Genomic DNA, 12,316 nt, shown 5'->3' with positions numbered 1-12,316 from the left:
GTGCGGCGCGGAGCCTGCTCGTGGTCAGGCGCTTAGACTTGTATTTAGGCTGGAAGGTTATTAAATTGATTCTTTTCATTGCTTCATTTGTGATGCAGCTCTACAACTGCACTTGTGTTCGCCTTAATAAATAACCAGCGTGTTTTGTGTTACGAGTGTTAGCTTGTTTTTTTTCTTTAGAAACCTGATCTGCAAAGCCCCGGTGTGCTGAAGCCATGGGTCTGTCTGCATCCTCCCCAGCTGCTCAGTCACCGGACGCATCCAGGCAGTACCAGACAGCGTCTCCACCTTCAGAATGTCCCATGCATCAGGAAAAAATGAGCGGTAATCATTCTTGAAACTTGCATGAACTAAACACTTCGCATGGAAACCGGAATCAAAAATATTTTGGTGAAAAAAATAAACTATTCTTCAAATAAAAACTTGAGTTTTTCTTTTAGCAAAAGTAGCTCTCAAGTAAGTTTTCATGAAAAGGACTCAGTTGTGCACCAGAACAGTGTGCAAGCTGCTTAGTCTGTAGAGACAGGAGGTGCTTGCTGTAGAACTTGTGCGTCACTCCCAGTTGTCCTGTTTTCCAGGGACCCTGCAAATATATTCCCATCATGTGCTTCACTAACAGAGGGGCAGGGAGTTCCCACAGAGATAGTAGCTGGGAGCAGGTGGTTGTCACTAAGAACCATGCAGGGCAGCAGAAGGGTGGAGTCAGGTGAATGTCTGGAGAAGGACATCAGCTCTTCTGTTGCCTTGGGCAACACATGTTGGATTAATGTTGCTGAGGAAATCCTTAAGTATGAACAGTACAGTATAGGGGCTAGCATGGGGTAGGAAATGAGCATTCAGGGACTACATAGGAAACTCATCTCTTACCATCATGTTGGGTCCTAAAATGCAGGAAGGAGAACAGTTAAAACTATGGCAAAGCTCAGAAGAAAATGTGAAATACCCATTTGCATTTATGTGAGCATTTAATGAAGTTTTCTATTTCCTGTCTTATCTTAGAGTTTTCATTTTGTAGCAAAATGTATACTGTTTTTCCTGTGTTTAAGGTTGTCCAATGCACATGAAGACTGCTGATCATAGAACTGAGAACGCAGAGGATGTTCCTGCACATCAAGAAAGAGCATACGAGTTTGTAGCATGTCCAGTGAACTCTGGTGCTTCTCAAGTGAGGGATGACATAGATCCTAGCAATATGGTAACTTTTTTCAGATGTTTTCTTTAGTCTTGTGTTTTCTGAAATGCTATACCTAAAATATGAATAGTGATACTGTCTGAGGTGGAAACTGGAAAATAACATTTTTTTTCAGTTTTAGCACTGCTTTTTCTCTGTGTGTGTGTGAATTTTAATATAAATACAAGTTACATCTTAACATTGCCTTCATATTTACGTCTGTTTGATTAAAGGGAGTGGTTTTCCAGTTTGTAAATATCCTTTGCTCTCTGTTTATTAGTTACTTGCATGTTTTTCATTCTACGTTAGTGGATATTGTGTTCTGTGTAGTAGCAGTATGGGTAAGTTCTGATTAGCATCTCTCCAAGATTTCCTCTGATTTAGAAGGAGCATTGGTGTTTTGAAAGCTGAAGTTTAGGCAAAAGGTACCTTTAGTGTTCTGATGGCAAACTTGTGCAGAGTTCTACTGCAAAAGAGAAAGATAATTTGGTGGACTTAAGGCTGGACTTCTTGGTCTTAGTAGGAGCTGATTGATTATGCTTTGATTTTTCTCAAACACCATAACATAAAAAAAGATGTTGATAATCTCATTTGTTGTTGATCCTCCTTGTTTTTTAGATGCCTCCTCCTAATCAGCAGCCATCCCCAGGTCAGCCATTTCCGTTGTCAACTGTTAGAGAAGAATCTTCCATTCCTAGAGCTCATTCTGACAAGAAATGGGTCTACCCTTCAGAGCAAATGTTCTGGAATGCTATGCTAAGAAAAGGGTAAATGCACTGTGAATTACCAGACGGACTCTGTGAGCCTGAAATTCATGAAATATTAGTTATTATTCATTACTGTTTAAGAGTTTGTGGGTTCTAACCAGTAAATAATTAACCAGCTCTTTAAAAAACCCCACCTCTTTATAGACTTCTCCATTTCATAGAGTGAGCTGCTCTCAAAGGCCATGTCTCCTCTAGTGATCAGGAGGATGGTAGGGCATGCCAAGCAACTGCTGCTGGCTTGGAAAATTTTCTTAAAAGTTGTGCATAGGCATAGACAAAGTTTGCATGATTGCCAACTCTCAACTTTTCATGCTAATCCTGTAAACTGAAGTAGAAGTTCTATGATTGTGAAAGCATCCAATCATAGAATCAACCAGGTTAGAAGATTCTATGGAACCATAGAATCCAGGTTGGAATCCAACTGGACTTTGCAGAATTGCTAAAAATGTGGAAACGAACAAGTAGATATTTTCAGTGTTTACAGAAATTTATCATAGGCAAGACCTAACAGAATGATTAATTTCTCCTGTGGCCTAAAAAACCTGTGCTGCTGTTTCCTAATTTTTTTGTAACTATTGGTTTGTCACTCTCAAACAGGTCAACTTCACAGGTGGTCACTATTGAAACAATACTATTTCTTTGTTCTATGTATTGATACTGTTCGTAAGACAATACCTCACAAGCAGAGCAGTCTATACTGTACGTACAAGTTTTGGTCCTGTAAACAGAGATGTGTACAGAGTTAAGCCTTTTGAAAAGGAAGGACATGTGTAGTCACAGTGCAGGGTCAAGGGACATGAAAGGCATTTCTAAGTGTGTGCAAAATGGATTGAATATAGGACTTCTGTGCATTAGGAATGCAAGTGGGATTTTTCCTAATCATTTTTATGAATACCATGGATGTGCTGATGTTTGCACACTCTGATAACTTTCTGATCCAGTTAAGCTGTTAATTTAGCTGTGTAGAATTTTTGGATTTCTGTGATGATAACTTTGATAACTGCACTTCCACACAGAAAATGAAGTGGTTCTCAAGATGCTTAAGCTGATGAGCCAGAAGTTTACATACTTGTCTTATGCCTTGGCATAAAACCTTAAATCTCTTGATTCAAAAATCCCTCAGATAAACCAAGTAAGGTGGAGTAGTTAATGCTGTAATGCTTATCAGCTGTTTTCAACTTCTTATTTTTTTTAGGTGGAGGTGGAAAGATGATGACATAACAAGTGAAGACATGACCAACATTATTAAGATTCACAACCAAAATAATGAGCAAGCATGGAAAGAGATTTTGAAGTGGGAAGCTCTTCACGCTGGGTATGTACATATGAAATGGAAAGCAAATCCTTGTGTTTAGCTTTTGCTTTTGTGATTCTTCGACAGTAGAATGTCTCTTTAGTTTTTGCAGAAATATTTCGGTGCTGATAACGTCTCAAAAGTTGTGCTCTTGTAGGAGTCTGCATTTTGATTAACATAGAGGAAGAATATCCAGAAGAGCTTAACTAGAACTGAATATGTTGATAAAACTGATGAACATTTTGGTGGTGTGTTTATAATGTGGATTTGGAGAAATTACTTTTTGTTGTATCTGGGAATTATTTAATTGAAATCTTTATGTCATGACGAGATGTAAACTTACATTAGCAGTGAATGGTGTAATGCAAACTGTCACTTTTAAGGTCAGTGTAGTCCCTGTTCCTGCCAGAGACAGATTAGTTAAGCACGCTGTGTGTCAAAATTTTTCTCTGAAATTGCATGCTCTTTGTTACACAGTAACAAAGATTATGGTTTTCTGTTTCTTAATCTATTAAGTGGATTAGATTTGGTGAGAACTGCTCTGTTGATGAGTTAGAACAGTGGTGTGGAGCATATCAGAAATACTTCATTATACCAGCAGTAAGTGCTGGCAGAAACTGGATGACTTCTCAGACTTTCAAAGAAAAAAAAAAAGAACCAAACCCAAAAAAGGTGGTTTAGATCACTTGTAATTAATTTTTTACAGTTGCTCGCTCTTCTATTCAGTTTCTCTGTTTCTAAAATAAATTACCATAGTGGTTTAATCACTTAAAATAAGGCTGTTTTGAAAGATAAAAACTATTGTCCTTTCTAAATCTGTGCACAGGGAATGTCCATGTGGACCATCGCTGATGCGGTTTGGAGGCAAAGCAAAGGAGTATTCACCAAGAGCCAGGATACGTTCGTGGATGGGGTATGTGGGCAGCTCTTCCAGTGAGCTGGGAGGCTAGAGAGACATGTCTGAGAACATGGTGTAGAATAAATTTAAAGATGTTTCAGACCTGGTATTGCAAGTTACAGTTGCCAGAAGGTAGAATTATTAGTGGGATCTTGTGGACAAATAAATCTTAAATAGTACTTCCACTCCCTCTCACAGGTTCATTAATATGCATTAAAATATTTACATGGTCTATTATCTGTTGTTCCAGGTATGAACTGCCCTTTGACAGACATGACTGGATCGTTGACCGGTGTGGAAAAGAAGTGCGATATGTTATCGATTACTACGATGGGGGAGCAGTAGATAAGAACTACCAGTTCACCATCCTGGACGTGCGCCCCGCGCTGGACTCTCTCTCTGCTGTGTGGGACAGAGCGAAGGTGGCTTGGTGGCGGTGGACTTCATAACTGCTCCTCTGGTGTGTAATGGAAAAGTAAACCACTTTCCTTCTGGACAAAGGATAAGTGAATACCAGGACTTGAAATAGTTCACTGCAGCTGTCATTGTTTTCATCATCACCGCTGTTTTTTGCAGGGTGGGATGGGAGGATGGGGAATCTGTTGTTAAGTACACCAATGCTTTGTGGTGTTTTGAATGAAATAAAGCAAAACCATATATCTTAATTTTCTGAAGAACTGAGAAATCTTTTCTTTATCTCAGATTCTGCCATAAGCTTGCCTTTTCATTTCATGCCTTCTGTGCTGCATCAAATACATTACAATTCTGATTCTGACTAGAGTTTTGAGTATTACTTAATTAGTGAAAACTGGAAATTTCATACATTAGTTCACATAGTTAAAGTATTTTGATACCTCAATGATGAACAAAGGGTAAAAGGTCTGGACTGTTTCAAACCACTTGTTTTATTAGCAATATGAAACCACATACTTGTTTTCCTGTGGCACTTGACCTGTTCAAATACATACTTCTCACAAAACTTCAGTTGAGGTTATTCAGTTCAAGGAGGTATAGTGTAGTATGAGTATTTTAAGAGTATGTTAAGTTGAAAAGGAGAATACACTCATGCCTTAATCTGCAATTTGTCTTTGAACAGAACAACATCTGTTAGAAGCAGGAAATATCACTTCTAAAAAGGTGTTTCTAAAAAGAGATAAAATTGATATTTAATGGCTATTTATAAGAGTATTTAAAAGGTTTGTTTTCTGATGTAAGGAAATTTATTATTGTAATATTTTCATGTCTTTAATGTGTGTCATGTAATGTGTTCAGGACAGAGCTAAGCCTTATTTAAAGAAACTCATGCAATGCATCTGTATTCTGCATCTTGGCTTTGTCAAATGTACCATAGCAGTTTTTTTATATAGTAAGAAATTGCACAAGGGTGTGTGACTACACAGTCACACACGTGATTATATGAGGCATATTACAGGTGTGTATATAACTTGGCTAAAAAGATATCAAAAATGCTAAGAAATAAGGTTGATTTCAGTATTTTGTAAGAGTGATGCATGTTGATGTTGTGTGGCTTGAAGATTTGATTGTTTGTGCTTAATAAGGGAAACAGTCTTCCGCTGTCATAGCTTTAAATTTGCACACTTTGGGGAATTTCAGGTGCTGTGCAAAACACTTAGGAATGGAAAGGAGTAAGAGAATATCACATTGTTGAAGCTGCCTTTATAAAACTTCCCAACCTTAACTGTGAACCAGCTGTACATTGGTTTTCTGAAAGTGCTTCTGTTTAACAGATACTGGAAGCTTTTTTTCCCCCCTCTTCAGGGGAAAACCCCACTCAATGTTTGAGTCATGTAACTTCACATTTAGGAAAAAAATTAGGGAAACTTTGGTACTTGAAGTTCTAATGGTCATGGATGGTTCCCACTGTAAAGGCAACTGTCATGCATGGTAGGAATAAATATTACCTGTGGAAGTCCTTTTCCTAAGAGGAAAACCACACTCTTACCCGTATCCATTTTGCTAATTTCTTTTTAATCTTTGTAGTGATTCATATATAAATATATATGTAAAAATAAAAATAGTTTGAGGAAAAAAATTTCCATCTGAGTAGACAATGTATGTGTGAGATGTATGAGAAGTGTGTCAGCTTGTATGAAGCAGATCTGATAATGAAGGAACTGCTCCTCTGTTCTAACAGTGAAGACTGAGGCTGGCTGCTTTGTGGAGTGGGATTTTCCTTTTTTTCTTTTGGTTAGTTTCTGCTTTTGGTAACTTGATATACTGAGGATTCTGTATTTTTCATGACTAAATATGGAAAGGTTGCACCACTGTAGGGAGTACTTCAGAAGCTTCAAAAGAAGGAGTTTGTTGGTTTCGGAAGTGTGACGCTGAGTGCATTATGGAAATTGTATTTGCTGCTAAATCTGGTGAAACCTGTCACATGTCACTTAGGCATTTACTGTCTCTTGTTATATTCTAGAGATTAAAGACTGTTCATTTCTGTGCTACTGTTAATGAAATGTACTACTTTGTCATCAAACTAAAAGAAGAATCGAATAAATCTACTTTTCTTAACTCTGGTATTTGGTGATCATACTTTTAGCTGTAAGAATTACTAAAATGAGCTTTTGCATGTGTCATATGAGATTATAGTCTGTTGCAACTATAGTCTTGTTATAGATTATTTGATACACTTAGTGTATATTGTTATTACTGCAATTTAACTATCATCACATCTTTGAATATATATTACTCATGTTTTAGGTGAGTACAGAACCAAAACCCAAGGACTAAATTCAAGTGTTTGCTAACCAAATCAGCAGTTCTCAGAGTAAGAGCATATGACAACAAATATATTCATCCTGAATCTGATCAACTTGAGAGGAATGCAAGAAAATTAAGAAAAAAAAAAGATAATCCTAGCACTGTAAATGACAATAATTAATTTCTACAAGAAGTAAAACTTAAGTAAACATGGGCTTTCTCTTTTGGGCTTGGGTTACTTTGTGCATGATGTTGGCAGTTTACTATTTTTTGAGAGATGTGTTTCAAAGTGATTTGAATTCTAATGTAAACTTGAAAAATAGTGATGTAAATTGATTATTTTTAATCCTTTGGAAGGACGTTTTAACTGAAGAACAACTGTTTAGGCTATACTGAAAGAAATGTGTGTGTATGCTTAAATAAACACATTTATATCCTTTTCATTGTAAGTATAGGAAGGTATGGAGAGTTTAGGAAGATCAAAAAAGTGAAGTATTCTGATCAGGCCCTTTTGGGGAATTCTGCAGTGACATCAGGTTCCCAGTCCTGGTCAGGCTGGGACAGAATTTTGGAACTTAATGTCTCAAACCAAGTGTAACCTTGTGCGTGTACAAAAGGGAAAATGCAGGTGCTCACTAAAGAAGGGCCACATTTAAAATTCTGTCTTTAGATATCTAGAGTTCACCTATGTTCTGCTTTACTGTGTCAAAGCCCTGCTTGACCTATTGTGTTTGACTCTTCGCAGATGAAAGTAGTCAAGAGTGCCCCCCTGGTCTGCTGCTGAAGATGTGTTCTTCAAGGATACTGCAGTGCTCAGAAACTGCTCCCTCTGTGACTGATGGAAAAGGACTCTAGCATAACAGTCCAACCATAATCAGGTTTCCATAATAATGGAAAAGGACTCCAGCATAACACTCCAACCATAATGTATGGTCATCCATACATAGTCAAGACCAGTACTGATCTTTTTTACCTGGAGCAGGAGACTGTTTTACATTGAAATACCTGGTTTTGGCCTCTTGCTGTCGCTCCAGTTCAGGCAGCAGTGACTCCCCTGCAGTCAGGGTGCCTGGCACTGTGCTGTCAGTCTGCAGGGGCATTGAACATGTGGCTGCTGTGCCTACAACACTCCCAACTCACTGGCATTGGCCCAGCTCTCTGTTCTTCTGCAGTTTGTCCCATTAGTATCTGGCCAACAAGAATGTTTTGTAATTGGAGAGTTATTCAGAGGCTTATCCTGGGATGCCTGGAGTTCCTGTCTGCTTTGAGTCACTCTGTAGCATTTTGCCCTTGCAATGTACTAGCAGGTAGTTTGGAAGGGGGAGCTGTAGCTCTTCTGTCACCCTTCATTTTTTTTCTTTTTTTTTTCTCGCTGTCCCCTAGAAACACCTCTGCTCCTCCCTTTCATATTATGCCAATACTCCTAGCTTCAATCTCTTAAGAATTTTCCAACTAAGCCCTAGGATTTCTGCCCTGCTTTGCTGTAGAAGAAAGAGACCGTGTTGCTGTAAGAATGGAGTTGTGTCCATTCTTGATTATTGCTACTTTTTACTCCCAAAGCAGTGTTCTGGATTTTGAATTGTGAGGTGAAATGTATGCTAGTTTAGTGTGAAATGCTTAGTGTTTACATAACATATTTGCTATCAGGACTTTAATGTGCTCTGTAAATAATTACTTGAAGTTTGAACTACACTAATGAATACTGTTCTGCCTTCAAAAGGTGTGTGAATGGCAAAGGATCTCTCAGTGCTCTGAAAAAGGTCATTAATAGTCTGTCATCCACTGCCATTTTGTTCATTCCAATGTGTGGGGAAATAATGGCTAATGTGCCAAATTTCAAAAGGTGGACGCACAGCTACTAAAGCTGCCCTATCTCAGCAGCTGAGAATGGAAGGAATTGGTAAACTAAGGAGCATTGCCTAAATTTTGGCTTCTTACTAATGTTTAGTTTTTTTATAGAGAGTAGAAATGCCTCTTTCAAAACCACCACTTTTTAAAGAGGTCTGTTTCCGACATTTATTAGGTTAAATGGCACATTAATTCTCTGTCACCCTTTGCTTACATCAGGAGGAGAATCCATTGTAATAAGGTTCCACAAGCAGATATACTTCATGTAGATGCTGAACTTCTTGAGGAAAAAATATACTACTCAATGGTAGCTGTGCTTGTCTTCAACATGATACCCTTCCCTACCCACAAGTATCTTTACATACTTTCTTTATAAAAACACACAGCATTGTTAATTTTCTACAATTTTTTGGTAGGCAACTTCATGCATTTTTACTCTCATTGAAAGAAAATATGTTCTATTTATTATTCTACCTTTGTACAAAGTAAATTGCAGGCAAAGATGCATTGAATCAAGGAAGTATTGATTCTCTCATCAGTATTAGTATTAGGAACCTGTGGTCATACTAGATATGGCATGTTGTAAAAAACAACCTTTTTAGTTTGCATTAGATGGTTAATCACTTTTATGTGCATCTCCTTCAAGAAAAAATGGCTTGCCAAACTCCTAGAGAAAGAATCTTTAATTCTTTTATGGATGTGACAGTTGCATCTATTTGGTCTTACTACTTGTATGTCAAATTACATAGAAGCTTCTGGGCAGAGTACTCGTCTTGAGTCCAAACCTAATTGTGGGGTCTTGAGCACGTGTGAAATGATGCATCATTTACCAGTGAACCACTGATTCTGAGAACAGCTTCTCACAAGACATGTCTGCATATTTGCAGCATGGGCACGTATTTTTATGACTGGAGCCTGAATGAAACCAATTTTCAAAAGATAATGCAAATTTATTGGAAGTGCTGGGAATGTTATTAGGTCTCATTAAAAAAACTGAAAAGATTAGATCATTTCCTTTGCTGACATTCAGTTTGGACCATGGCCTCTCTGATAAAATAGAAACCATCACATTTATTTTCAACATATTATGGCAAAGAAAAAAGACTAAGTCATGTTTTTTGTTTTCCGATGTTTTGCCAATTTTGTAGTAACTACAGAAAGTTTTAGCTATATTGCGAACATGCTGCTTCTCTTGCCTCCAGCTTCTAGAGACTGTGACCCCATAAACCTCCTGTCTGTAGAGATAGCTAATGCTTTAATTGATCATTAGTAGACTTTCAAAATGAGTTTCCATCTGCCAAAAGATTAAGTGTTCTAGGGAATTGACTTAGAGCAGTTTGATGCATGGAGGATAAATGCAAGTGCCTTTAAAAAGCACTGCTAGATCACAAATCCATGAAAAACTTGGTTCTAAAATGCTTAGAGAAAAGGTAATAGAAAATATTTTTCCTCTGATTTGTTTTTTCTCAAATTAGAGAAGGTCTTTTTTATATATCAATGAGAATCTGTTTGCTCATTTTCAAAAACTGAAAATGAAAATGTTGTATGTAACCTTAGAACAAAGCATGGAGCTTTAATTTACAATGTCATTTTTTTGTTAAATGAATTTATTCCAACTGTAAAAAAATACATACTTTAGACAAAAAAAAAATAATTAAAACTTTTCTACTAGCTGTACTTGAGAATACCAGGGAAAAACATCTCCATGTTTTATCGTGTATTTGCACAATTAATGTGGTTTCTTCTGTTTTCCTCAAGCTTTTTCCTTGTAGCTTATTTAGAGGCGTTTTTGCAGGTTTTCATGTTGCTTTCTCTCTGCCATTTTTGCACAAACCACTTTTGGATAAACTTCCACCATTGTGATAATACTTAGAGTTGTTATCCCAGAAATGATAGCTTCTTCCTTCAATGCTGTTTAACTTGGGTAGGGACAGTTCTGGCTGGTAAGAACACCATCAGAACTGTCAGCATTGTAGCAGAAAATACAGGAACTGGAGCTGTCCTATGGCAGTGCCGAAAGACAGACACGATTTGTGTTGCACTGGTTAGCTGCAACTTTGCTGTGGTTATGGGCTCCTCATTAGTATTTGTCTTGTGGCTCCAAAATGGGCAACTGCAGTACTTTTTAGACTCAGTATTCCTTTAATGCCTTCAGGACTGGCTGCAGTTGTGGTAGCGGAGATGGCAGAGTGGCTGGCATGAAAATGACAGTAAAAGGATGTAGATGGATGTTCCAAATTGACTTTTCTTCCAAATGTCTGTCTACTCCTCCTCTGATTTGCCACTCAGGTAAGAGGAACACAGGGTCTAAATGCACTGTTTTATATAAAATCACTAGTGGTTGTTGACAGAACACCTAATTGATTGAGGCCGTAATTATAGTGAGTGGAAAGCAAAGGATACTGCTCTTGCAAATAGCACTGGAGGGATTAATCTTCCCTCTGTATGAAAGGCTGCATTCTGTGTGCCCTGTCAGGCAGAGTGGAAGATACTGGTATCACCAGTGGCACATGGTTTTATGTTGGATGTTGGAGCTATTTTAATATAGGCTGACTGAAAAGTGAGGCTTTTTCTAAAAAAACTTTGTCACATGTTGATGGGAAAGCAATTCATTTAGAGACGTGAGTATGGCTAACACTATTCTATCAAACACTGCTATGTTTGAAGAAATCATAAAAAAGGAAAAGAGTGGGAATAAGATCTTGCCTTTCAATTTAATAATAATGGAATATGAAGGCCAGATTGTAACTGTAGAAGTTCATTTCACATTTAAATATTTAGCATTTTCAGTCGTCTGTGAATACAAGAAAACTTATTACATTAAGATGGAATTTAGATCTTTGACATGAAGCTGATATTTTCATAGTGTGAAAAATATCAAGCTGACATTATACTGTCTCATTTGATGACTTCCAAATGTCAGAGTGCAGTAACTTATTCATAGGAACCTCCATGTCTTGTGATAGTGTCAATTTAAAAGACATTTACATCGACTTTTTTATTTAAACATGTAAAATGGAATATGCAAAGTGGATGAGGAGAAGGGGGAAAGACCAGGGGCAAGAAAGTTCTTAATAATAGAATGAGGCACTTCTAAGGCTAATTTCCACCACAGCCTTGACAGCTGCTGGGGCTGCACCCAGCAGTGCTGCCAGCACTCCCCTCACAGGGTCTCCTGCTTCCCAGCTCGGCACTCGCGTTTCTTGCCATTTCAACAGAATTTAGGGGATGAAAAATTACCTGGATATACTCTCCTGAAAGCTTAATGCCCACACCTTGCTTTTAAAAGTGACTTCATAATAACGGAAGATACTGGACGTTGGAGATGGTTATGCCGGGGAGTTAATGGTACTGTGCAAGACCTCGGTGCGGTGCTGCCAGCAGGATTTCCAAGCCACAATTACTGAACACAAGGAGCATAGTTTGATATTCTAGAAAATCTCTGTGTGTGGGTGCGAGCAGCTCGGTACACAGCAGGCCGGCGGGGGCTCTGCGCCCCTCTGGGTCGGATCGTCGCGCAGCTCGGGGCAGGCAGGGAGGGAGTCAGGGCGAGAGGCAGGGAAGGAGTCAGGGCGAGAGGCAGGGAGGGAGCGAGGGCGGGAGGCAGCGCGGGGAGC

At 38.3% G+C, this 12,316-nt stretch overlaps 1 protein-coding gene across 1 annotated transcript; it reads left to right on the top strand.

Annotated features, from left to right (window-relative positions):
* Window positions 1-179: 179 nt before the first annotated feature.
* Window positions 180-4,762, top strand: LOC103804409 (cytochrome c-type heme lyase). Its single transcript, XM_009077021.1, has 6 exons — window positions 180-324; window positions 1,047-1,195; window positions 1,790-1,938; window positions 3,134-3,253; window positions 4,059-4,145; window positions 4,381-4,762. The coding sequence occupies exons 1-6, from the start codon at window positions 216-218 to the stop codon at window positions 4,577-4,579; spliced, it is 813 nt and encodes a 270-aa protein (XP_009075269.1). The 5' UTR covers window positions 180-215; the 3' UTR covers window positions 4,580-4,762.
* The last annotated feature ends 7,554 nt before the right edge of the window (window positions 4,763-12,316 follow it).

The sequence above is a fragment of the Acanthisitta chloris genome, unplaced genomic scaffold (genome assembly GCF_000695815.1).
Source record: "Acanthisitta chloris isolate BGI_N310 unplaced genomic scaffold, ASM69581v1 Scaffold11616, whole genome shotgun sequence".
Lineage (NCBI taxonomy): Eukaryota > Metazoa > Chordata > Aves > Passeriformes > Acanthisittidae > Acanthisitta > Acanthisitta chloris.
This window is presented reverse-complemented; position numbering and strand designations above follow the sequence as displayed.